The sequence below is a fragment of the Strongylocentrotus purpuratus genome, unplaced genomic scaffold (genome assembly GCF_000002235.5).
Source record: "Strongylocentrotus purpuratus isolate Spur 01 unplaced genomic scaffold, Spur_5.0 spur5_scaffold_3, whole genome shotgun sequence".
NCBI classification, from domain to species: domain Eukaryota; kingdom Metazoa; phylum Echinodermata; class Echinoidea; order Camarodonta; family Strongylocentrotidae; genus Strongylocentrotus; species Strongylocentrotus purpuratus.
Window position 1 is genome coordinate 11,797,882 of NW_022145609.1, and position 27,708 is coordinate 11,825,589.

Below are 27,708 nucleotides of genomic sequence, written 5' to 3' on the forward strand. Positions count from 1 at the left end.
CTCGCTCGTTGCTCACATCCTTGGACAAGGTGTCTATTCCGTTAGAAGTAGGTTTTGGTTTTTCCATATAAGGACATCATTCATCTTACGACCTTTGATGAAATGAAATAAAGATTTTTAACAAAGTGAAATACAGATATGAATGACATTGACATAGCTAGTTTTCTTTATTGAATTTCAGAAATGTAAATTCCTTCTACTCGAGGATGATTCCGATTCTAACGACTTTGATAGGTGATTAGAAATTTTGAAATATTACGTATCTTACAAAAACAAATTACCAATGTTTCAAGGCATTTATCTCTGTTACTAAAAAGGGTGGAAAGAACACTGGTCGGCCTATAGACTCACTTAGAGTGGAAACCTCACACTTATGTAGCCTACACACTCTACTCTTACCCCTCTTTCTCTCTTTCTCTCTCTCTCTCTCTCTCTCTCTCTCTCTCACTCACTCCCTTTTTTGCAATATTGGTTTTGGCCCTTTTCCAGAACTCAATTTTCTCTTGGAAGTCAAGAAATCAATTATACATGACGCTTTGCACTCCTTCCACAGAAGCGGAAGTATAGAAAGAAAAATGAACTAATCCAAACAATAAACGGGGAAAGCGACATTTTCCCCTGCGCTCTGTTGCGATCATTTGCATGGGGAATAGAAATAGGCCTATATCAAGCGTCGACCCTCAAATTGAATAATTAAACCGTCGTCAAAATGTTTTAATTTAGTTAAGTTCATCACGGTTTATTTCATAATTTACATTTCATGCGTCAATTTGTTTACAAGAAATACAATGTTTATAACAATACAAAGGTATATTAAATAAGCGTAACTACATACAATATATAAAATCACATGTACTTACAGCTTCCTGGTTAAAGGCTCCAGAGGATAATACAATACTTGTAAATCTAGAAAAGCTGTGGCTAAGAACTAAAGAACAAGGAAACAATTTTGTTTGCTTATATACGGTGTATGGTTAAAGTGTACATCACATATAAATGATTATTAATTTTCAATGAAGAGTACATCAATAACGTATTTTATAGGAGCACTGTGGTATATTAGTAAAGGCTCTGACTCGCGATCATATGAGAGGTTCCGGATTCGATCCTCGCTCGTTATCCACATCCTTGGAGAAGGTGTCTATTCCGCTAGAAGTAGGTTTTTTTTCTTCAATATATGACCGTCACTCACCTTACGACCTATGAAGAATTGAAATAAAGATTTTTTACAAAGTGAAATACAAACATAAATTACATTGACATACCTAGTTGGGTTTTATTGAATTTCAGAAATGTAAATTCCTTCTACTTGAGGATGACGATTCAAATATGACGATATCAAATATTTCAATTAACATTTTACCAATAATGCATTTATCTTATAATCCAGTTCTATGACAACCGTTTGTGTAAAAACTCACATACATTATGTTGTGTATACTATTATCTTCACTGAAAAAAAAAGGATTGGTATTATTGTTTTGTAAAAATAAGGCTATATTAGGAAAACCTAAAACTAGATTTTAAATAAATTCATATTAATATCGAATTTTCTGGAGGGAAAATGCTTATTGGAGTTTAAAATAATGTTACTAAAAAGGGGAAGAGGACACAGGTCGGCATTTATACCATTAACTAAGGAGCGCCAGTCGCAAACCTCACAAGTATGTAGCCTACACACTCTACACCGCCCCCTCTCTCTCTCTCTCTCTCTCTCTCTCTCTCTTGTCATTATCCGTCTCTTTGGCAGGGGATGGTGAGTGCAACTCATTTTGCAATGTCTGGACGGGTATGCTTTAAAATGTGCAAATCATGTATATGTATTTGTGTGTGCGCTCGCGCGTTTCTCTCTCTCTCTCTCCCTCTCTCTCTCTCTCTCTCTCTCTCTTCATCATTTTCATCTTCATCGGGTTACAAGGCAACAGAAGTCAAAGTCGCATGACGGTATAGGCATATAGCTCCGTTTAGTCTCATTTAACAATGCCCCCTATCGTCAGAGTCAGCAGCCTAACATGTTAGAATATGGAATTTTACCCCCCAAACGATCGTTAAAAATTCATTTTTTGTTTAAACGAAAATTGACCCCGACGTACGTTATCATTAGCTCTTTCATTGGAACCCTCATGTCCCTTTGACTTTTGAAAGTTCACCCACCATAATTTGATCAAAATAGGTTGCAAGCTCGCCATTGCCTATATAACACTTGTGAAACAAGTCGAACTTTGGACTCAGTTTGCCAAGCGATTGTAAAATCATAGGTCAAGCACACGAAGGATAAGAAGCATGAATTATCATAGATCACTTCTGCTTGGTTCATTATGTCCATTTCATCCAACCCCCCCCCCCCCCCACCGTAATTTTTCCATTTAGTAAAAGCAAACATTTTGCCGAGGTAAGCAAAAATATGAATATTCATGATCACCATGGACTATTCGATTATTTACAGAGGGCTGCAATTGTGCACCACATCAAACTCCCCTACTTTGAGTCAAGTATTTAATTGTATTATGTAGTTTGGTAGGTTTATTTTAATGACTGTTTAATTATCAGATATCAATGATAGTTTAAAGATATGGAAAATGTTCTTGTATTTTATATTTAGCAAAGCAATCTCACATACAAATTCACTACCAAGTGTCGTCTAATCCGCCGATTGTCGTCTGCTATATACGTCCAGCGAGCGAAAATGAGACAACCGGAGCAATATGGTTCAGACGATGATAAATTATTGGGAATTAGAAAGGATTAGAAAAATTAGCGTGAAAACTTTCCTACGTCGTCTACAAGTAAATCCCACTCCCCTCCCCCTCCTCCTTCCCCCCTCTTTATCTGTCTATTGAACAGGGCATGGCCTGGTAGGTGCATCTTTTTGTGCAATGTTCCGACGTGTGTACATTAAAATAAGCTTGTGCGTATGTGCATGGGTCTCTCCCTCTCTCTTTCCCACTCTGGCGATTCATTATTAGTAGGAAAGGGAGATTTTGACAATATTTGTATGTCAATCTTTTGTCGAGGTAATCTATTACTAAAGGAGTGCCTTTTGAATCTTAACTTGGAGTGATGTATCTGTTGGGTTGAAATTCATGGAAATTGGACACAAGATGCAGTGGATATCTCTGTCCTATATTACATATTACACATTTATGTACGGGTGTATGCATCTATGTATGTAAGGGTGTGTGTAAGGGTATACAAATATGTACACATTTTCAGCTATAAGTCTTTGTCAAGTAATGAAAAACTTTCTTAAAAAACCAGCGTTAATTCTTCAAAATTTGAAACGGCGCACTACTAACTATATCAAGTGCACACAATTCAATAAAGAAGAACGGGAAGTCTGCTGAAACAAAACAAAAGATGACAAGACAATGCAAAAGAGTAGATAAGTGCAAACCAAAGTGGAAAAAGAGAGTGAGAGAAAAAGAAAAGTATAGAATAAAGAAGAAACAAATGAATAGGCAAAATAAAGGAGGGAGAAAGAGAGGAAGAGTGCGCAAAAAAACCCATAGAAAATGACTAAGGTTTCGTTGTGATATGAGGCGGCAAAACAGCGGCGTTTTATTGTGTAATACGCGTCCAATGTCTTATCTTATGACACAGTGTTCAGTGAATACGCAAATGATCTTTGTTGCGCGCAGTTTTCATTAATTTCTAGGTTAAAAAACTAGTCGTTTGCGGCGGTTTACCAAGTCATAGCTGAACGACGGGGCGTGGAAAGGGGGGGGGGGAGGCTAAAAGAGAGAAAGGTATGCTGAGAGAGAACATAACAGATAACAAGGTGAAAGCAAAAAGAGGAAAAGTAGCAACGACCGGGGGGGTAGAGTAAAAGTCAGTGGACGGGAGATAATCAGGAAATGAGAAAATATGTATTGATATAGAAGGAAAATGAAAAAAATGAAAATTGAAAAAAAAAAAAAATAAAGAAGAGGAGAAAAGGTATTAAGTATTTGAAATAAATATATATAATCACTCTTCCAGTCGAAAAAATGTACATACTTGCGAATTGATAGTACCAGGGGGAGAGTGACCGTCGGAAAATTCGCGGGGCTTCCTCACGAGCCGCTCAAAATTTTGCTCGAGGACCCGACAATTCATACTCTGAGAGCCTGTTGATCAAAAAGTAATATAATAATTTCCCCCTCTTGATTTATCCCCCTCCCCATTGTTATTTAAGGCAGGCGCGGATCCAGGATTTCTTAGGGGAGGGGGCCCAACTTTTTTTTTTTTGCTCCCGAAAATTTGAAAATCGCGCCGGCCGCCGAAAAGTCGCTCACTGGGGGGGGGGGGGGGGGGGGGGGGGGGGGGGGGGGGGGGGGGGGGGTACAGAGCACAATTTTTTTTTTTTGCTCCCGAAAATTTGAAAAACGCGCCGGCCAAAAATTCGCTCAGTGGGGGGGGGGGGGGGGGGGGGGAGGGAGGTAGTGAGCACATTTTTTTTTTTTTATCCTCAAAAAAATTTCAATTTGCACCTCCCCTCCCAAAAAAAAGGTAAAAATCACGTGATTTTACATTATTTTTTTCTCAAGGGGGGGGGGGGCGGGCCCCCAAGCCCCCCCCCCCCCCTGGATCCGCCACTGAATTAAGGAATAGTGGAAGGTATATGAATGTTTTCACTGCATGTATGTCGCTGTTTTGTTATGGCGACCCCACCACGAGCCCCGTGCTTTTAGGGAAATTTCACTTCCTGCCTACATAGCATTGTAAATATATATTTCATGATCTTTTCATTTTTTGATGAAGGAAATACATGTTGTTTAAATCTAATTTAAACATGGATGAAAACTATGTTACTTTGAAAAGCCTGATCATGAATCTCAATTTATTAATTTAAAATATAATCAGAGGTATGAACCATGTTATTAGACGGGGGCTTGTTTTGCAGGCCAAACATATTTTAAAGCCTTTTCGTATTTGCGTGAGATGTAATGATTGAAATTGATATTGGTACAGTTCAAAGGTCTAACTATAAATACTCTTCTCGGTTCTAATGTAAACAAGTTCTTAAACTGAGAAGTATGTAAACTAGGTATAGCACATTCATTTGAGTGCAACGAAACCAGTTCAGATTTCGGTATATATTTATTATTAGTGCACGTATTTCAATTTTTTTTTAATAGGAACTGACGTTTGATTTTTTTTTAAATCTGCATTTCCTCATTATGAGATAAGTGAAAGAATTGAATGGTTAAGGAAGCTTTTCTGTTCGGGGATATTTAAAGAAAATAATGTATGTTAGGAGGTACAAATAAATTAATGAAAATCAGTTGGCTGCCAGATATGACATACAAAAGAAAGAAAGAAAACACTAAATTGATGGAATGGCAGAGCTGGGGAGAGGGCTTATTTCTACTACGTGTACCCCTTACTTGATGCCAGGCGCGGATCCAGGGGGGGGGGCGAGCGGGCCTTGGCCCCCCCCCCCCCGCAAAAAAAAAAAAAAAAAAAAAAAAAAGAGAGAGAAGAAAGGAAAAGAAGGGAAAGGGAAAGAAGAGAGAAAGGGAAAGAAAAAAGTGGAAGAAAAAAGAAAAGGGGAAAGAAGGAGATCGGGGGGGGGAGGGGGCCGAAAGAGCCTTGCCTCCTAGGCTGTTGACCCCCCCCCCCCCCCCCCCCCAATCAAAAAAATAAGAGAGAAGGAAGGAAAGGGAAAGAAAAAAGGAAAAGAGGAGATACTTGCGTACTGATGGGGGGGGGGGGCTTGGGGGAAATCAAATTCAAACGTGGTTATTTCTAATTCCACAACCGTGGATTACAAATAATGCTGAAATTACTTAATTTCCGAGATTTTTTCTCACTTTTTAGTAAATTATACGTTTGTATGTGTTTGTTGGAAAATGACAAATTCCTAAATTTACAGCCAGGCAAGAAATATGATTCTTGAGATTCCTACATGTCAGGGCCCGAGGTACGGCAGGAATCGGGAGCCTCGAGCTCCCTCCACCCCCCTACACTTTTTTTGAAAAAGTGTAATAAAGAGAAATAAAATAGAATGAGAGCAAATGAGAGAATAGTTAACTGCCCGTGTTAAAAAATAATGAGGCATTAAAATATGCTCATCTGAACTGGATTAAATGCCTAAAACCCTAAGCTTCCGGGGGCTCTGGCCCTATGGACTCCACCTATAGGGCCCTACGGGGGCCCATAGATGCTTATCTGACGGTAATTTAATGCCTAAAACCCCTGATTTGGGGGGGGGGCTCTGCCCCCTGTACCCCACGCCAATAGTGTCCTGCCAGTGTCACAAAAAAAATAAGGTATACAAAAAAAAAGCTCATCGGACCTTAGTTAAACGCCTAAAACCCTGAGCTTCCGGGGCCGGCTCCGCCGTCTCGACCCCACCAGGGGCCCTAAGGCGGGCCCCTGAATGCTTATCTGACCGTAAGTTATTGCCTTAAACCCCTGAGCTTGCGGGGTCGGACAAGGTATCAAAATATGTCTATCGGACCGCAGGCACGTAGCCAGGCGGGGGCGTAGGAAGAAAAAGGAGCAGACAAAGGATATCTTTGAAATTCAGAATCAAGAACGGTACAGCAAATCGTCTTCTTTCTCTCTTAATCTTATGAAACGTCAAAGCTTCCGCGCTTTGCGCGCGGGAGGGGGGGGGACCTGAATTCAAACGAGGATCCAGAGGCGAGAACTATAATACGAATCTTTAATGATTTAACGAAACATAAAAGCTTCCGCGCTTCGCGCGGGATAGAGGGGGAACTAAATTCCGACGTGGATTATTTTCGAGAACGGTACAACGAATCGTCTTCTTTCTCTAATGATTTAATGAAAATTAAAAGCTTCCGCGGGAGGGGGGACCTGAATTCAGACAAGGAATAAGAGTCGAGAACGGTACAACGAATCGTCTTCTTTCTCTAATGATTTAATGAAAATTAAAAGCTTCCGCGGGAGGGGGGACCTGAATTCAGACAAGGAATAAGAGTCAAGAACGGTACAACGAATCGTCTTCTTTCTTTAATATTTTGATGAAACGTCAAAGCTTCCGCGCTTCGCGCAGGAGCGGGAGGGGGGGGGACTGAATTTAGACAAGGATTTAGAATCGAGAACTGTACAACGAATCGTCTTGTTTCTCGAATGATTTAATGAAACGTAAAAGCCTCCGCGCTTCGCGCGGAAGGGGGAAATTCTAAATTTAGACGAGGATTATTTTCAAAAACGGTACAACGAATCGTCTTCTTTCTTTAATATTTTAATGAAACGTCAAAGCTTTCGCGCTTCGCGCAGAGGGGGGGGAACCTGAATTCAGACGAGGATTAAGAGTCGAAAACTCTACAACGAACCGTCTTCTTTCTCTAATAGTTAAATAAATCGTAAAATTTTCCGCGCTTCGCGCGGGAGGTGAAAAACTTAATTCAGACGAGAATTTTTTTCGAGAACGGTACAACGAATCGTCTTCTTTCTCTAATAATTTAATAAAACGTCAAAGCTTCCGCGTTTCGCGGAGGAGGGAGGGGGAAACTCGCCCCTCCCTGCACCGACCCCCCCCCCGCATTATGTCACTGTTGGTCACCATTACGTACCAATATTTGGCTCGCAAAATTTCAAATTTGGGCCCCCCCCCCCCTAAGAAATCCTGGATCCGCGCCTGCTTGATGCAACTGGTCTGGTGATGTTGCCTTGAGAGTATTAAAGCCGATTCATCATGCTCATGTCGTATTCTTATCGTCAGTGCACTACACCAAATTTTCTGTAATGATTTTAAATTGAAATTTGAATTGAAATGATACAGTTGAGTTACTTCTTTAGAAGCCATTTGAAGGTGATACTGAACTGATGAACTTTCTGCCCTAGCGTATTTTTTTATTGCACAGCGCCATCTCATGGTCAACTGGCCAACAGTACGTAACCCACTAAACTCTACACTAGTACAGTGGAACCAACAGCCCAGCGAGTTACGGGACCATACTGCTACAGCTGACCTGAGATGGCGCTAAAGGTAGTGCTTCTAGAACAGTATGGCTTTAACTAGTAATTTTTTTTTTTTTTTGTATTACAGGTTACAAGTGAAATCGACTTTTTAACTTTTTGCTATTTGTATTGATTAGTTGAAAACTGCGAATTATCTAAACCATTGGCATTGACGACTAAAAAGAGAAGTTGCTTATAGTTTTCAAGAGCTTACTAATACAAAAAAAACACTTTCATGAAAGTAAGGTATGAAAATATAAATTCAAACCTTTTTTTAATATAAATGAAAATGCACGAATGAGTATTAATCCATGTCCAGATACTGCATGGATTTATAAAGGAGGCAAGCGAAACATTTGAACAAAGTTTCTGTCATTTTGTATTTAGTAATAATTATGAGACTGGCTTGAGGCCTACCTCACACAGCGCATGCGTAAAAACTAATGTGAAACTCTTTCACCTGAAATCAGACGAGAAAAAAAAGAAAAAGACAAATTATTTTTCGCCGTTAGAAACAAATTACATTACCCTTCATCTTTTGTACTCATCAGAAACTCTTTTCATCTTGAATCGAATTTGAAAAAAGATAGATCGGTTTTTCTTTTTCCCCGTTACAGGAAATCAGAACCCTTTCAAGAAATTGTGTGGACCTAAGACCTTATTGAATTACAAACAAAATTAAATTACCCTTCATCTTTTGGGTCAGAAACTCTTTTCACCTTAAATCGAATTTGAAAAAAAGATAGATCAGTTTTGCCTTTTCCCCGTTACAGGAAATCAGAACCTTTCAAGATATTGTGTGGACCTAAGACCTTATTGAATATCATTATGGAGACATTATACATGTACATTGTAAGTATTGTCTTCTAAATTATTTTAGATGAGCGGGTAAATTGAATGTCAAATGTTGAAAATAATATTTTTGAAATTACTTCTGCCATTGTAATCAAAAGATTACAGGAAGGCAAAATATCAGTAATAATAAGAAAATTATTTAGCCGTTCATACATGAAAATTGCTTCCTGAATAGATATTTGCTCAGAGACATCTGGCAGTAATTATCGATTTTGTTTGAGCTTGATGTGGAAGGTCTACTCGTGCCAACAAGAGATATCGAGTCCTTTGTTTAGGGGAAGGGGTGGTTAATGTTTTTATATGAATCTTTAAAACTGGCTGCTACAAGTAAAAGTCGTGATGAATGTAAAAACAAAAAAATGCTTCAATGTAATAGAAAAATGAAAGGAAAGACCTGACAAGCACTTTTCCCATATTGAAAAAATAATAAGCTTCGTGGAAATAATAATAATGATCAAAATGGACTTTTAAAGCGCAAAATAGACCATTCTCTCATTGCGCTTAACTATACAGCTAAAACAAAATTCAATGCTATGCTTACAAATTCCTACAGATTGATTCCTCTATAGAATAAAACAGATAATGCACTCGGTATGATATTAATAACATGAAGTAAAACATTAACGTTAACAAACTGAAACATTAAAATAAAAGGAATAATAACATTCTAAAAAAACAAATTGATAATAGATGTACGTCATGACCAATAAAAAGATCTTTGTGTCAAAAGATATCGATGAAAGTATAGGATTAAACCTAACTACAAAAATGTAAAAAGTGTTTAGATAGTGTTTTGTATGTGTCCATTTGTTTCTTTCCTGTCTTTAACTTCAATTCTTCCTTTTTCACCTTGGGATCGAGAGGGGGATACGTGCCAATGTGGCTTTACCGCTGTGATTAACGTCGCTAATTTTCCTGAATGGGAAGGTTATCTATTCATCAAATTTGTTTAATTAACTTTTTTACGGAATTACTCAAAATTGATTTTCTATGTCATTCCGTAACAAGCCTATTTTAATTCAATATTTCATAACATTGATGAACGGTTCCTTTGGAAACCGAAATGTTGTGTTAGTACCTTAAATTAGTTAATGTATCATATTATTAATTTGGAGAAATTTTATTAAAATGTCTATAACTTTGTTTATTTCAAACAGAAACTTCTCTGGAAATTTCATTCCGTAACCTCAGTATAAACGAGCGTACTATGACAGATCGTATGGCCAGCCGTCTCTCTCTCTCTCTCTCTCTCTCTCTTTCTCTCTCTCTCTCTCTCTCTCTTTCTCTCTCTCTCTCGCATCACACCTACCCACACACACTACGCCCATCTTTCCAGGTATTTTGTTCAACACGGGATCTTCATAAAGAAAAGGAGTGAAATTTAAGGGAAGTTTTATAATCACCACGATAACAAGGGGGATTTTATAATTACTACTCTGCCCTTTCCACGTCGATTCCTCTTGTGCTGATTAGTTTTTCTTCTAATCTAGTCGTGAGGCATATACTCTAATTTGACATTTCTTAAAGCTTTGAGCAGAGCCTAGCTTTGTCTGTCTATGGCTGTGTCCGGAGCACTTAGGGCGTGTTTATGCTTCACTTTTTCTGACCTGAATCAGGCATCTGTTACGCGTTTAGTTTAAAACACGGTTGCGTCCATCCTCACTTTTGTAGAATCACCGAAAAACGGCGATCACGATCGCCGATCGTAAACTCACAAAAAGATGCGTTTACAATTTGCAAACGCGTTTAAATGGGGTCAACGCACTGATCTCTAGTGGGTCTACGTAGCATGCGCACACAGGTTTGCGAATCCAGCTGAAGGCCACCCAAGGAGAATTGCCTGGAGGAGCCAGAGAAGTGAGCATGAACAGTGGAACTGCGATTACGATGAGCGTTTACGATGAGCGTTACAAATCGCTCATTCTGCCTTCAAAAGTTGAGCATAAACACGCTCTAAGAGTACACAGTCTATGCAGTATGTCAGTCTGGTCTCATACTTAGTGCAGACACTAGGGACTTTTAGATTCGCACGAAGACGATGGGGATTGCTACGGTCGACGTCCTTTTAATGCACTGCCTTGAATGGACGTCACACGTATCAGTCTACGCAAATCTTAAAGTCCCTACTGTTACGCACAGCGACTGACAAGTGTTGTGCCCACAAACTAATACTTAGCTAAACCGGTCATGGTGGCTCATGTTGGCTCAGTGGTTAGAGCGCCCTCCTCATGAACGGGAGGTCGTGGGTTCGAACCCCGGCCGAGTCATACCAAAGACTTATAACATAATTGGACCCTTCTGCTTTCTAGCTAGGCGCTCAGCATAGTAGATTGGAGAAGGGTAGTAAAAACATATTATGTTATGCAGGGCCCGCTGGAAGACACTATGAACATGACTGACAAAGAAAGCGGATAAAATATACAGTTCCTCAGGTAGAAAAAAGAACATCCCTTCTCTGCTATTATGTAAAAATGTGTAGAACAGGTGAATATGCATGTGAAACATTTTTACATAATAGCAGTGAAGGGATGTTCCTTTGTCTACCTGAGGAACTGTATATTTTGTCCGCTTTCTTTGTCAGTCATATTCATAGTGAGAGCAGTTTCATAACTGAAGTGGCTACCCTGAGTAAATAAAACGTTATTATTATCATATTTATATGATACAGATGTATTGATTTGTCGTACAAAAGGGCTTACCCAAAGAAACTTAGAGTTGAGCAAAATTTGAATTTATTTCACATTAATTGCTTGAAACACTGAAAACTATGAGTTGACGTAAACTTGTAACAACAAAAAAGGTGCGAAGAACTGCCTCATGTGCGATCGTTTTTTGTTTGTGTTTTGGTTATATTTTGTGAACTGCCTATATGTTGATATTACATAGCCACATGAGGAAAATCTAACACCGTATTTTAGATTCTACTTATCAATTATTAACATAATACATTACATACATATTATAAACGTATCCAAATAGCTAGCTCGAAAAACAGCTGATTCAAGATACCTCAATTGTACTAGATTGATAAAGCCTTGACATTAATCGTCAATATTACAAGCTCGCTAATGGCATAATTATGTTATATCTTATTTAATACTCACTACTGTAAACACCACATTACAATTACAAACCATTCTATTTGATATTCGATCCTACCCGTGTTCTCACCATACTTATAACACATCACGAAAATGCGAAGATTAAGAATTGCTAGTAATGATACATTTTGTTCGACTGATTTTTTCTTCATTCAAATTATCAAGCCTTTATAGGGCAACATAAACTTTCATGGTGTTTAAACTACAAACATACACACTATAATAAGAAATAATAATTATATGGACTGATTCCCCAAAGCAATACTTTTGTCCATATTGTCGAAATCCACACAGTGTATGTACAAATGTTGACCCATAAGTCACAACATAACACGCTATTAGAATTACATCCGACCATCTTTCAAAATGTTTATCAAAATAGACAACACATTGTTACTGTTTCTTTAGTATTCTCCGTGCGTGAGAAAGAATTGTGATTGCATTCTATAATAATTGATAATCATTAAATTTATATCTACTAATTTCTGTCTTCATATAGATGTCATACATTATATTTATGCCACACATTATATTTTCTTTTTTTACAAAAATCAGTGAAATTATTTGTAATATAACCCATTGTTGTCTCTAAGGGATGATCGGGTGATTTAAGTAAAAACAAGAATTTCATACTTTGAAACAGATTAATTAAGCCACATAGACCTTATGAAAAGTACGAATACACGCCAAGTAACATAAATAATGTAAACCAAAAAGACTATTGGGGTTCAAACCAAATATTATGTTGTTGAAAATACGCATCAAGAATCATAATACAAATGGCAACATTTTTGCAACTTTTGTGTGGTCACCATCATGAGTCCACTCTTGTTTTTGACTCTCTATTTGTTGAAAAAAGGTACCCATTTAAACAATTACATGGATCCGTGATACAGTAATAATCTCTTTTAAATATATTTTTAAAACAAAATTGGCTCCAATGTGCGCAGATGTTTGTGCCTTTTCCTCTCATTCATTTGGTATATTTTTCTAGGGCTTTATTGAAAAAAGTACCCGTTTAAACAATTACATAGAACCGTGATAAATTTCTTTTAAAGATATTTTTTTTATTCAGGCAACAAAAATGGCTCCAATGTGCGCAAATATGTTTTTCCTTTTCTTCTCATGCATGTGGCATATCTTTCTAGGGCTTTATTTTAAAAAAATGGACCCGTTTAAACAATTACACAGAACCGTGCTACAGTACTAATTTCTTTTAAAGATAATTGTTTTAATCAGGCAACAAAAATGACTCCCATGCGCGCTGGTATTTTTGTTTTTTCTTCTCATGCATCTGGTATATCTTTTTAGGGCTTTCAGTCGTAATTTATTGAACCAAACCGCAAAATGCGGGGTGGCTGTTTCGAAAGGGCTCATTTAAAGGATAAATGAATTCAATAATATTACTTTAACCGGTGTTAATCGGTGTCAGCATGGTCGTACGTGTGATGTTCTTTGCTTTTATCTTCAATGTAGGTTGCGGAATGCCCGATACCTTGCAAGTAAGTAGACAACGGAACACCTCTTTAAAATTGGGATGCTTAAGACCATAGATGATAGGGTTAAGGGAGCTGTTAAGAGACATGATTACCCCCGAATAGAGGGTAAAGATGCTAGCACCAGGAATGATGAAGTTTGCTCCTTGTGGAAAAATACAGAGTACGAAGACACAGACGACAACGAAGAGGTTTTTGGTGATTTCGATCTCGCGCTTGTTGAAACTGGAGGCGGTTGATGATCCTTTTCCAGCCGTGTTCCTCGGTCTGTCCTGCTGGTCTTTCGGTGCCTCATCCTCGCTGAATTTGGAGCGGAATGATGTCGTGCTCCTCATGACGAAATGCAGGATGAGGATGTAGAAGGTGGCGGTGACTGTGAGAGATAGGATCAATATGACCGCTTGGATGAGAACGTAGAATGCTCGTAATGGGTTGTCATCCGTCACAGAGCACAGGCGATAGAAGTCGGAATAGCCAACAGATCCTATACCAAGAGATGGAGGGGTTACCATAGCAATGACGGATGCGATCCAGATGATGATGGCGACGAGGATCATACTGCGGTGAGTGTTGATACCATGGTACCCATGGACGGAGTGTGTGATCACATACCAGCGGATGATAGAAATGGCCGTCAGGGTTAGCACACTGCAACATAGAGTCGCATAGGAGACATAGACAACAGCCTTGCAGACCACCTCTGGTAGTGGCCAGTCGGACTGACTGAGCAGCATAGCCGTCTGTAGAGGAATGATGATGCATGTCAGAAAATCTGCAATGGCGAGACTGATGACAAGAACATTCGTGGGCGTCTGCAGTTTCTTAGAGAGCATGACAGAAAGGATCACGAGGCTATTCCCTGTTATGCCCAACAGGCTTACAAAGAGAAGCAAAGAGCTACATATGATACGATGTTTGTAAGGAATGGTTGGTCCAGAGGAAAGATCCCCGCTTGAAACGATATCCGTTGTCTCGAAATAAAATGAAGTTACAAACTCAGTGACGGTGTCAGATTGGGCCATGGATGCGGTGACGTTAATAAGCGACATGTCTTTCAAACAATTTGTGATAATGATGTATCGCTTTGTACTTACAGCCAACTGATCATGCAAAAAAAAAGAACGTGCAAGTAAAATAAAAAGATTCAGTTTCGCTGGATGATCTTGCTCTGAGATGAAGAAGGAGATGACGTTCAGAAAGATAAGACTTGTGGTTTGGAATAGGTGGCGTCGTTCATTTATATAGTATCTCAGACTATACACAGCAAGCAAAAATATGACAGCCCTGGCATCGCTGATCATGTGACTAAAAGACACTTGGGAGAGAGAGGTGAGAGAGCGAGAGAGGAAGAGAGAGAGGGAGAGAGAGAGATAGTGAGAGAGAGAGTGAAATCGAGTGAAAGAGAGAGAGAGAGAGAGAAAGAGAGAGAATGCATCTATCGCCAGCCTCTCCGCCGAGAGCCCTCGAAACGAACTGCAATCGTTTTTCTCTCAATCTTTTTTTCTTCTCGAAACCATATCTCATTCATTGAATGCGAGGTATCGTATACCTAATGTATCAAGCTATAGTAATTAATGTACTGATTAACTAATCTGGTAGTAATGCATGATTTGAGAATCTATGGAACAATTCAAATGGAGATTAAGGGTAGGTGTCAGGCTGTCAGCCAGACCTGCCAACAAGTAAGCCGAAAATCATTTTGCGGATTGCAAAAATAGTTCTTTGAAAAAAATGGGCGGCGGGAGGAGTAAAATGATCCTTTAAATACACTCAGCCAATGTTTAGTCATATTTCACGTTAGAAGGATAATTGAATGTTAGGCAGTTACATCAATTTGTGAAGAAAATGAAAACTATCTATTTTTCAAAAATATGTGACATATAAAACACAATAAAACTGTTGGTGGTACGAAAAAATGCATTACAGCTGCTTTCTTTAAAAGTCCACTATCATCAGAATGGCACGACCTTCTGAAATTATTGCTTATCAGAAGCTTTGCCGCCCCCCCCCCCCCCCCCCCCTCCTCCACCTAATCGCCCAAAGCCACGGTCCTGGAAACGCCACTAAAATGATGGTAAATATTATAAAAATCAATTTAAAGAAACAACCCCATCAGCTAGATATGCAATATGCAACTTGATAAAGAATAATTATCAAGTCACAGTCAACGCGCCGTCTGGTAAACATCGGAACGACGATAGGTAGGCGTTTCCTCGACGTTTCCTCTTTCGTACGACTCCATACATTTCCTACGAAATATAAAATCTGATGAAATAAATAATGAATACATTATAATCAAATTGCCCGATTTCTGATGAAATTCGGAACATTTTATTTTTAAAAAACCCACATTTTTCTCAAGCTTACTAAATAATTTACAGTTGATAGGTTCTCTCTCTCTCTCTCCCGTTCTCTCTCTCTCTCTCTCTCTCTATCTCGCTATCTCTCTCTCTCTCTCTCTCTCTCTCTTTCCATATCGCCCATTCTATCTCCCTTATTCTGTCTCTCTCCCTCTCTCTCCATTTGTGATTGGGGGTGTTATTTAATGACCACTATGCGGGTAAAGTACTTAAATAAAGTAAAATACCGCAGATAGAGGTATAATTATATATGTGTTTTTTTGTTTTTTGTATTATCTCATCACTCTACGTAGTGTTATGAAGGAACATACACTATTAAAGAAAATGCAAGTTCATGTTGAAAATAGGGAGAAAATTATATAATCAATACACATGATACATGCAATATAGCAATAACAAAAGATATATTCTAAGATGAAAAACAGTGGTATGGAAATGAAATGTTAACTATCATTTGGGGCTGAATAGTATAAAGAAAACAATTTGTGAAGACGTCTACAATGTCAATGTAACAAAGCTCGTACCTTTATCATGACCGAAGTAAGCGATCATCTCAATATTGATTATATCACGATTCGCTCTTAAGGACGAGAGACTTTAAGAAACGTGCTGTAAAGAACAATTCTTTGACTTCAACAATATTCATAATATCAATAATTTTCTAAATCAACCTCGGTTTGCTTTGTCTAAATAATATTCCATCGTTACTCTTGTTCTTTATTTCTTATATCTGTACAGCTTGTGCAATTCTCAAATTTGATTTTCGGTGGTTTACTCGACCTTTATTTTTGTCGGTATTTTTGAAGTTCATAAAGTAAAGGTAGAAAAGCAATATATTATTAGATTACGGTTGTCTCGATCCACATGCCCGAATGCCCTTGCTCTATAAAGTAATTATACTTACCCTTGAATATATATTCTTTATATATTTCTACGAGCAGATAATAATCACACAACTATTACTACTTTTACTACTACTTCTACTACGACTTCTACTACTACTACTACTACTACTACTTCTACTACTACTACTATTACTACTACTACTACTACTACTACTAATGATAATAATGATAATAAAAATAATAATGTTAATAATGATAATAATAATAGTAGTGGTATAATAGACTACATATTTATGTAGTAAATTGATATTGCTTAAAAAATCAATGCGTTTTACAATGTTTTTATCATTACACCCTCAGCAACATCAAATCCTCTCAGACTAGCATTGAATTCGAAAAAAAATAATATCATATGGTGAGAAACCATAATCCCGATAGCATTGCTCTGTTCGAAAGGACGTGTATGCTTAAGTTTTTTTTTTATATACCTCTCTTTAGTATTTTGAATAAATCTAGTCTTCTGATTGGTCGATATCGGAGTCGTGATTTTAGCCATGCCCGCCTACCGGTCAATAGTTTTTTAAAAGATGCCCGCATGCCCGCATACCGGGCAATATTTTTTTAAATTTTTTTAAAAACATATTTCTGTTGCCCATGGTAACGGGCCGCATAAATACGTTTTGATGAGATCCCCATTGGTTTACGTGTAAAAAGTTTCTTTGTGCGAGCGCGGATATCATACAGGGCTAACACGTTTGCCACGTGTGACGGACGTGTCTTTGGTTCTCTCTCGGAATATACCGAAATATTTGGAATTATCTTTGAAACGTACTTTGGAATTCAAATGGTAGCATTTGGAAAGATTTATAAATTTGGATTATTTCTGTAGGTAAACAATTATTTTGTGGGCTTTCTAACACAATCCTGCACCTTCTAACCTAATATAGCACGTACGACGGCATTCAAATTTCCCGCCTTTTCTGGGAGGCCAATCATGGCGACGGCTTCGGCTCTCTCTGAGCCGGAACTGTCTGTGAGAAGTGAAAGTGATGACGTGTTCAGAGTAGTTACTCATAATCGACCTAGGAAAGGAGAACCTAATCAAAAAAGAAGACGAGAAGAAAATGTAGCGGTAGAAAACTTAAACACTAAAACATCAGAATCAGACTCAAACACCACGGTTTATCAAACCCCTTCTCCTGGCAAAGATCCAAAGCAAACAGATTTTAAACTGTTCATTACCCCAATAGACAAAAATAAATCTTTAAAAGATATGAGTCCCATAAAAATCGCACGAGCGATTAAAGATGTGTGTGTTAGTCCCGTGGAATTCATAAAACCTGTTAGCTCTGGATTACTAGTTAAGTGTAAGAACATAAAACAAGTTCGAGCAATCCTACAGTTGGATAATAAAGGGAATATTCCCGTCAAAGTGACCGAGGGTGCAGGAGGCGCCAAAGGGGTAATTTACGACCGAGGAAGAAATTTTGTCTGAATTAAGAACGCAACAGGTAACAGCGGTTAAAAGAATGACAAAAAGCGTGAAGAATGGAGAAGATAAAGATCAAATAAACAAACGAATCAAAGCAGATTCCTCTAACAAGCGTCATCCTGACCTTTAGTACATCCACTCTACCAACATAGACAAGGATGTGCTACCAAATAAAGTTGGTAAAATTATACATTCCAAAAGTAGTCAGGTGCTTCAAGTGCCAAAGATTTGGGCATGGGGCAGCAGCGTGCCGGTCTAACATGAGATGCGTTAGATGTGGCGAAAGCCACAAGTTTGAGGAGTGCGCCAAAAAAGACACCCCGAAATGTGTAAACTGCGGAGGCGAGCATTCTGCTGCTTATAATGGTTGCACACAAGCAAAAAAAGCTAAACAAGTACAACACATCAAAATCACAGAAAAAATCACATATGCACAAGCATCACAAATATGGACAAATAAACAAAATCCCCCTCAAACTAACATTGTCACACAAACCTCCCAAATGAGGAAAGAGGAACAAGAAAACACACAAATTTAACCAAGAGATGCGATACCTGGCTCATATGCCATCGCTGCAACCACACAAAACGTACCTCCCGCAGCCACCAGCACCCCATAAAATCAAAATGTCTTACCACCTCGAACAACCTCAAAACATCCTTCGAAAATCCCTCGAAAAATCCCACAAAATCCTTCAACAACATCAACAAACTCCACAACAATCACTTCAAAAAAAGACAATGAAAAGAAAGAAAATCCTTCTGTACCCATGAACTTTATAGCTACAGCAAATGATGATCAGATAATTGACTTTATATGTCAATTGATCATCTCACTCACAGAGGGCAAAACTCTCAAAGAAATAAATAATTTAGTTCTGGTCGCAGTGAAAAGATCGCTGCAGCAAATAAGTAGTGCTAACAATGTTGATAACAATACTTAAAACATTGATGATACTGTTTTTCATACTACAATGGAATGCACAGGGATTACTAGGGCATGGAAAAGAACTTATAAAGTATTTGAATACACATAAAAATTGCTATGATTTGATATGTATACAAGAAACATGGTTTCAGGAAAATAGAGTTCTTCAAATTCCTGAATACTGTAACAAATCAGGGCTTTAGTATTGGACGAAGGTTAAGCATTTTCTGTTGTACGAGCATGCGCTATAGCAATATGGTGCATCGTTGATTTAGCAATTACCAAACTGAAGGAAAATGAGCATAAATTACATATTTTGATCATGTTGGTGCAATTATCATGTTTCTTTTGGGGATATTACTTGTATAGTAGTGATCTAATCAGGAATAAGGGGTTATACTGAAGATTATATGTGAAGATTTTATGGGATTAGCAGAAATGTTGTGTTGAAGTGTTGTTTTACTAACGAGGACATAATTGTTCTTTTATACGGTTATGTATAGGGAAATTTTTAAGATGGGCAGGATTGTGTATTTAGGGCTTTCCACTGCACTGTATCCGTTGTACAGGCCAGCCTCACCGAGGCTAACCTGAAGTTTGCACTCGTGTTATCATACCTGTTGACCAGGTGAGCATTAAAGCCTTTTGACTTACAATTCAATATTCTGGTTTAATTTCTTAGAGCAGTGAAATTACATTGAGTGATTAAGAAGAGATGATTGATTGATTGCTCGAAGGATGTTCAATTGACTGTTGCTGTGCAAAACGATTGGGGTGACCGATTGCAGTCGAAGGATGCACGATTGTTGATATACGCCCTGTGACGTGACGTGAGCAGTGAAGAAATTCAGCCATCAAGCTACGGGCATATATTTTGTCCAAACGGACGGAGAGCGCCTGGCCGACACGGGGCATCCTGACAAATATTCCGTGTCAAGCCAAGGGGACGAAATCGTGTCCGCCACACATGGTGTCAGAAGTGGGATAGCTGATGGCGTGGAGTGGTCGAACTGACGGAGCTAGGGGACGACGGCAGTAGCACTGACGGAGCTGGGGGACCATGGGCAGTAAGTCTGACAGGCGTCACAAGCTGGTAGAGCTGACGGAGCTGGGGGACGACAGGCAGTAAGACTGACGGCGTCACAGCTGGTTGAGCTGGGGGACGACGGGCAGTAGGTCTGACGGCGTCACAGCTGGTTGAGCTGGTGGACGACGGGCAGTAGGTCTGACGGTGTCACAAGCTGGTAGAGCTGACGGAGCTGGGGGACGACGGGCAGAAGGCCTGACGGCGTCACAAGCTGGTAGAGCTGACGGAGCTGGGGGACGACGAAGGGCAGTAGGTCGGACGGCGTCACAGCTGGTCGAGCTGACGAGGCTTGGGGGCGACGTGCAGTGAGACTGCCGCGTCACAGCTGGTCGAGCTGAAGGAGCTTGGGGACAACGGGCAGTAAGACTGACTGCGTCACAGCTGGTCGAGCTGACGGAGCTTGGGGACGACGGGAGGTAGCATTGACGGTGTTGCAACTGGTCGAGCTGACGGAAGTGCGGAACGACAATGGAGAGAAAGAACAATGAGCCCAGGGATGCTGAGAAGGAAAGGAAACGAACTAACTTTTGAACAGTTGAACACTTTTGGAAAAGAGCCATTTTGAACTGTCAGAAAAGACTTGGATTTTAGTTTTAATTTGTTTTGATAACATGTTATGATTTGTTGTTGTTGCATAAGTTAGAGATAAGTTAGCTTGGGGACCAAGCTTGGGAGGGAAGGGAATCGTGTAACAAATCAGGGCTTTAGTATTGGACGAAGGTTAAGCATTTTCTGTTGTACGAGCATGCGCTATAGCAATATGGTGCATCGTTGATTTAGCAATTACCAAACTGAAGGAAAATGAGCATAAATTACATATTTTGATCATGTTGGTGCAATTATCATGTTTCTTTTGGGGATATTACTTGTATAGTAGTGATCTAATCAGGAATAAGGGGTTATACTGAAGATTATATGTGAAGATTTTATGGGATTAGCAGAAATGTTGTGTTGAAGTGTTGTTTTACTAACGAGGACATAATTGTTCTTTTATACGGTTATGTATAGGGAAATTTTTAAGATGGGCAGGATTGTGTATTAGGGCTTTCCACTGCACTGTATCCGTTGTACAGGCCAGCCTCACCGAGGCTAACCTGAAGTTTGCACTCGTGTTATCATACCTGTTGACCAGGTGAGCATTAAAGCCTTTTGACTTACAATTCAATATTCTGGTTTAATTTCTTAGAGCAGTGAAATTACATTGAGTGATTAAGAAGAGATGATTGATTGATTGCTCGAAGGATGTTCAATTGACTGTTGCTGTGCAAAACGATTGGGGTGACCGATTGCAGTCGAAGGATGCACGATTGTTGATATACGCCCTGTGACGTGACGTGAGCAGTGAAGAAATTCAGCCATCAAGCTACGGGCATATATTTTGTCCAAACGGACGGAGAGCGCCTGGCCGACACGGGGCATCCTGACAAATATTCCGTGTCAAGCCAAGGGGACGAAATCGTGTCCGCCACAATACACATGTCTTCCAAGAAATAGGGAAAATCAGGCGAGGGGAGGATGTGCGATATACGTTCATAATAAAATCAAGTATGAAGGTCCAATGAATGATGTAAATTTAGAAATACAGCAAGTAAACATACACGCAGGAAATGGAAAGTTATCAATTGTGAACTTTTATAATCCTTGTAAGAAATTAAATGAATATACTATGAATGTGCTATTAAAAAACGTTAATAAAAATGATAAAGTTATTATAGTAGGCGATTTTAACGATCATGGTACCATGTGGGGAAATGACAAAACAGACAAGAATGGACAAGTGATAGAACAATTCGTGAATCATCATACTCTAACTGTTTTGAATGCTGGCGAAGGAACCAGACTGGATCCACGAACAGGAAAACGGTCATGCTTAGATTTATGTATAACCACTCCTTCACTGGCATGTAGAAGTACTTGGAGAGTCATGGAAAGCCTTTTTGGAAGTGATAACTTCCCAATAAATATCCAAACAACTTTAGACGGGAAAAGCTCTGAATATAAAGATGCTTCAATAAGAAGTGCAGATGATTTTATCTCCTTTAAACATATAAATTTGGAAAAATTTGCTAAGAAATGTGAAGAGATGATTACAAATGATCTCATACTTATAAATAATGATATACAGGAAATATACGATAATTTCATGAAATATTTAAAACTGTGTATAAAAGAAACTGTACCGAAAAGGAGAAATGTCTCTAAAAATCCGGTGCCTTGGTGGACCAAAGAATGCACAGAGAAAATCAAAGAGAGAAATAGAATGTGTAATAAGATGTCACGGAAAATAACTTTTGAAAAGGTAGGTGAGTACTTAAAAAAGAAAGCAGAAGCACAGCGTGTGCTCCGCCAAGCAGAACGAAATTACTGGCGAGCATTTTGCACGAAGCTTGATCAGTATATGCCAGAATCTAAGATCTGGGCTTGTATAAAACGGCTGAATGGTGTACTAAAAAAAAAATTTAAAAATATGTCAACATTGATTGTAAATAGTAAAGATATTGTCTCCGATCAGGAGAAAGCAAATGCCTTTGGAAATTACTTTCAAAAAATAGGAATAAAAGACAGGGATACTAATAAGGAATTACCGAAGGCACCAAACAATGACATTCATATTTTAAATGTAGATCATGTTATAAATGAACCCTTTTTTATAACAGAATTTGAAAAGGCAGTGCAATTGCGAAAAAGGACTGCCCCAGGAAAAGATAATATACCTTACGTCGTTTATGAAAATCTGCCAAAAGCAATCAAGGAAATCATGCTGAATATCATTAACTTAATATGGAAAACCGGGGAAATTCCAATTCAGCTAAAGCATTCTATAATAATCCCCATTATCAAACATGGAAAAGATCCCAGAAATACATCGTCTTATAGACCAATTTCTTTAACATCATGTTTTGCCAAGATAATTGAACGAATGATAAAAGAAAGACTACAATGGTATGTTGAAAAGCATGAATTATTACCCAATTTTTTAAGTGGATTTAGGAAAGGTGGTAGTGTGACGGACAATATTGTACAATTAGAAAACGACATCCAAAAGAGCATAAACTGTAACGAACATGTAATAGCGGTTTTCTTGGATGTCGAGAAAGCGTTCGATACAGTTTGGATAAAGGGTCTGGTTTTTAAATTAGCAAAAAATGGAATAGAAGGGAACATGCTGAGGTATATAGAAAATTATCTAAGAGCACGAACTTTTCAATTACGAATTGGAAATACAGAATCTAAAACTTATAAAACGCATAACGGGTTACCACAAGGGAGTGTTTTAAGTCCTCTTTTATATATAATGATGGGTGATATACCGACAGACCAAGATGTAAGAATATCTATGTATGCAGATGACTGCGCAATATGGACATCAGGCAGGAACATTGTACATATTACTGAAAAAATACAGAACTATTTGAATCTTTTAATTTGTTGGTTTGAAGAGTGGGGGTTTCGACTCTCACCTGTCAAAACAGTGCCCGTATTTTTTACGAAAAGCTGGAATGCCGTTCTACCGCCTGATATAGAACTGAATGGAAATGTGCGAATTTACGAAATATCTCATCGCTTTTTAGGGGTTATATTTAATAAAAGGTTAACTTGGCAACCACATATCTGGGGAAGTTCCTCGAAATCACTTATTATGGTGTACAGAGCACTTATAAGGTCTCTTTTTGATTACGGATGTGAGGCGTATGACAGTGCAGCTGCTACCACCAAAAAAGCCATTGACTCTGTCCAATACCAAGTACTGAGGATATGCGCAGGTGGGCTGCCCTTAACCTCCTTAGAATCACTACAGCTGGAAATGGGGGAAATGCCTTTGAATATAAGAAGACAAATGCTTTCAAGTAAATATAGACAAAACATCGAAAGATGGGCGAATCATCCGTTGTTGAAAAACATTGAACCATGTTGGCATTTTGAATACTTGAAGGGGAAAAATGTAAACAAACCTTTTGGATATAGAATACAAAGCAAGCTGGGGAAACGTATAGAAACGATAACCTACTCCCCATTTCCACCATGGTTATTCTACCCTCCGGCAGAGTCAACGGAATTAAGTACTCGAATAAAGAAAACAGATCATCCTACACAACAAAAGCAAAGCAGCCTGGGGCCTGGAAATCATACATACTAAATGGGCGACTCAATTACATATATACACCGATGGATCAAAAGTACCTGAAAGAGGGACCTCTGCAGCTGCTTTTTACGTTCCTTACTATTCTGTACATCGGAGCAAAAGGTTAGCAAATTTCACCTCTTCGTACAGGGCTGAATTGGCTGCCACCATTCTTGCTCTCAGATGGGTAGATGAATTAGATATTTATGTGGGGGTTGTTATTTTTAGTGATTCACTGAGTGCACTTATTGCATTACAACAACAGAAGGACGAATCTTTTATTCTGGAAATTCTCACCATGACTACTCACTTAAAGAATAAAGGAGTTGATATATATGTAGAGTGGATACCTGGACATTGTGGAATAAAAGGGAACGAGATGGCGGATTTCCACGCAAAGGCCGCATTAGTAAAGAAAATAGAAATCAATAATAATCTAAATATGTCAGAAATGAAAAGCTTAATTACTACAAGTTCCAAACTCCTTTGGCAAGAAAGGTGGAACAAAACCAACTCGTATTTGAAAACATATCAAAAATATGTTAATAAACCATATATATGTTCATTAGAGAGACAACATTCAACAATTATTCATCGACTCCGCTTTGGAGTCCTTGGACTTAACCAGGATCTCCTCAGATTGAGAATTCATGCTACTGGTTTCTGTAATAGATGCCCCAGTGAAATAGAGACTGTAAAACACATTTTAGTACATTGCCCTAACTATATTATAGAAAGGGCTATGTTTTTAACAGAAATTAACGAATCCCAACCGGAAAAAATTATGGAATACTTAAAAAAGAGTGAGTCCAGTGTACAAAAAGCTATCGCACGGTTCTTTCTCAGAACGAAACGGTTCCCTATCAGGAAGTAATACCTCCCTTGATGAACAGTAAAATATAATACAATATTATAAATATGCTAAATTACACTCAGTACATTAAAAATATAATAACATAATGTAATAAGAAAATAAAATAACAGTAAAACATTATACAATATTATAATATGCTAAATTACACTCAGTACACTAAAAATATAATAACACAATGTAATAAGAAAAGAAAATAAGAACAGTAAAACATAATACAATATTATAAATATGCTAAATTACACTCAGTACATTAAAAATATAATAACATAATGTAATAAGAAAATAAAATAAGAATAGTAAAACATTATAAAATATTATAATATGCTAAATTACGTCACTCAGTACATTAAAAATATAATAACATATTGTAATAAGAAAATAAAATAAGAAAAAGTAACAACAATGATAAAAGGTATAATAAAATTATTGAGTATAGAGGCTTGTGTAGGTTCTATCTTATATACATATTTATGTATGGTGTGTATGTGATATAACAAATAATCTGCACGTACTGTTAAGAAACACTAACAAAGCCCATGAATGTTTTGCTTACGATATTATTTTTCGGTATTATCTTAAAAGATAGATAAATATAAAATGAAATAAATATATTTATAAAAAATACAAAATTGAGAGATATAACACGTGCCGTAAAGTATTTTGGCGACAATAGTCAAATTACTGACTAATCGCCAATAACTCAAAACACAACAACAACAACATTTTGTATGCGATTCCCGAATAATCGTAACATTCGGGCAACTTTCCAGCGAAGATTTACAGACATTGTCTCAAATTTGTTGTGATGTTTTGACCAGTCTTTACTCAAGAAAAGGATAAGGTAAGAATTCTTTGTAGAATTTATTGTGAATTCGGTATATAAAAGATATATCGACTGCTTTAATATTCGAAACATAGCCGTTTCTATACTGGCTCTCGGGGAACCGGCGCGCCGAGGGGTCATATCACGATGTAACGTCCCCTTGAGCCTATAGGAACAGCGATGCCTCTCATAGCAGTCGATATATCTATATTAGGTAGTGTGTTGCATTGAATGAATGAATGATTATTTAATGTGGCGGGTTGCTCATCTGCTATTGACCCATTATAGTCCATTAGTCAATTTGTTAAACAAATGATCCTCAAAAATATCCTGTTCTGTATGTTAGTTTCATGTCGAAATACTGTATTTAAAATATGTGTTTTAGATATCACCTCTGTAAATACATGTTGCAAGTTTAAATACACTATTAACAAGAAAATAACTCGTGAGTAGACTACTCGCCGCACCAGTCAACGGGGCTCGTGGCGTGCGCCTGTAATCAAGCTAACGATGGAAGTTACAAACTGATTCAGCCGAGGACACAGGTTCGAAACTCAGTCACGTCTTTCGGATGGTGACGTTTAAAGGTCGGTCCCCAGACGTAAATAATCATTTCTGATTGATAAACGTCTGTAGAAACCCAATAACACACGCGCCCTCGAATAAAATAGGCCACGCAGTAAACCGAAGTCCGACTTATATTAGCTTCCATGCGTGTCGTTTTACGTTATTGTTTATCAGGAGTTTTATCGTTCAGGCATCTGTTGTAAAGAGAACAAAAACAATCACTCACAAAATGCTTTTATTTCGGTAACATTCAGTACTTTATATTTACAGGTAATATCAATGCAGTACATATTGAATCGTTGTACAATATCTAAAAATGTAAAATATAAGCACATGTAAGAAATCTTTATCTACTATACATGTCTTTCATACTGCCGCAGTGAAAGTATCCTATTGGTGTATTAGCTAACAATAAATTCATCAAATAATTTGTTGTTGTTGATGATGAAAAATACGTTTAACAGGTTCAAGGTGAATATTCCACACAGCTTTTCGAAAGAAAACAGAATATACATGATCAAATATATTTTAGAATCCATACTTAGTTTCATGAAACATATTTGATTGTATATTTTACAATCAAATCAAACGTATCTTAAATATTTGTCCACTTTAGCCTATTTCCATGAAGAAACAAGCAATGTCCATATATAGGATTCAATAGGAGCAGAAAAGTGTCCTTTTAAAGGCAGGGAATTTTACCGACATCGCATCCACTGATGTAATGTATTTCAATTGCGTCATCTTTCGGTTAAGGCGTACATAATGATTTCTGGTTTTTTGTACCCAAGAAACATCACGCCCGTGTCATCAGTAAATAATATATTAATATTGATGGATAATAAATAATGACGCTTTCTTGCATTTAACTACCCAAAATAAGCTACCGGAATACAACGAATATTAAATATATGTAATAAACACAAATTTCACTATGTTCAATTGAAATTAGTATAAACGACTATCCCTAAGTGAGCATTGTTTGGTATCCACAGTGGAAAAGTGGGCGAGGAGTAGGACGGTTAACATAATTATGTCTGAAATAAGAATATTAATATTAATAATAATAATAACAAAAAAAATAATAGCAATGATAATAATAATACTAGCAATGATAATAATAATAATAATACCATTAGTACTACAGTAACATTTGCATAGCGCTTAATACTAATGTTTCTTAACAAAATAACTAACTAACTAACTAACTATCCATCATTACCCAGGTAACAGCCAAGCGGCC

At 37.9% G+C, this 27,708-nt stretch overlaps 1 protein-coding gene and 1 long non-coding RNA gene across 2 annotated transcripts; one reads left to right on the forward strand and one right to left on the reverse strand.

The window, feature by feature from the left end:
* Window positions 1-9,236: 9,236 nt before the first annotated feature.
* LOC576363 (alpha-1B adrenergic receptor-like) lies at window positions 9,237-14,415 on the reverse strand. Its single transcript, XM_776679.2, has 3 exons — window positions 13,462-14,415; window positions 9,411-9,427; window positions 9,237-9,300 (listed from the first exon to the last, which is right to left on the reverse strand). Exons 1-3 carry the CDS (start codon window positions 14,413-14,415, stop codon window positions 9,237-9,239), a joined length of 1,035 nt encoding a protein of 344 aa, XP_781772.2.
* A 5,349-nt stretch (window positions 14,416-19,764) lies between these two features.
* LOC115928902 lies at window positions 19,765-20,582 on the forward strand. Its single transcript, XR_004066278.1, has 2 exons — window positions 19,765-20,167; window positions 20,215-20,582. It is a non-coding gene; the product is annotated as an uncharacterized LOC115928902 (long non-coding RNA).
* Window positions 20,583-27,708: the final 7,126 nt, after the last annotated feature.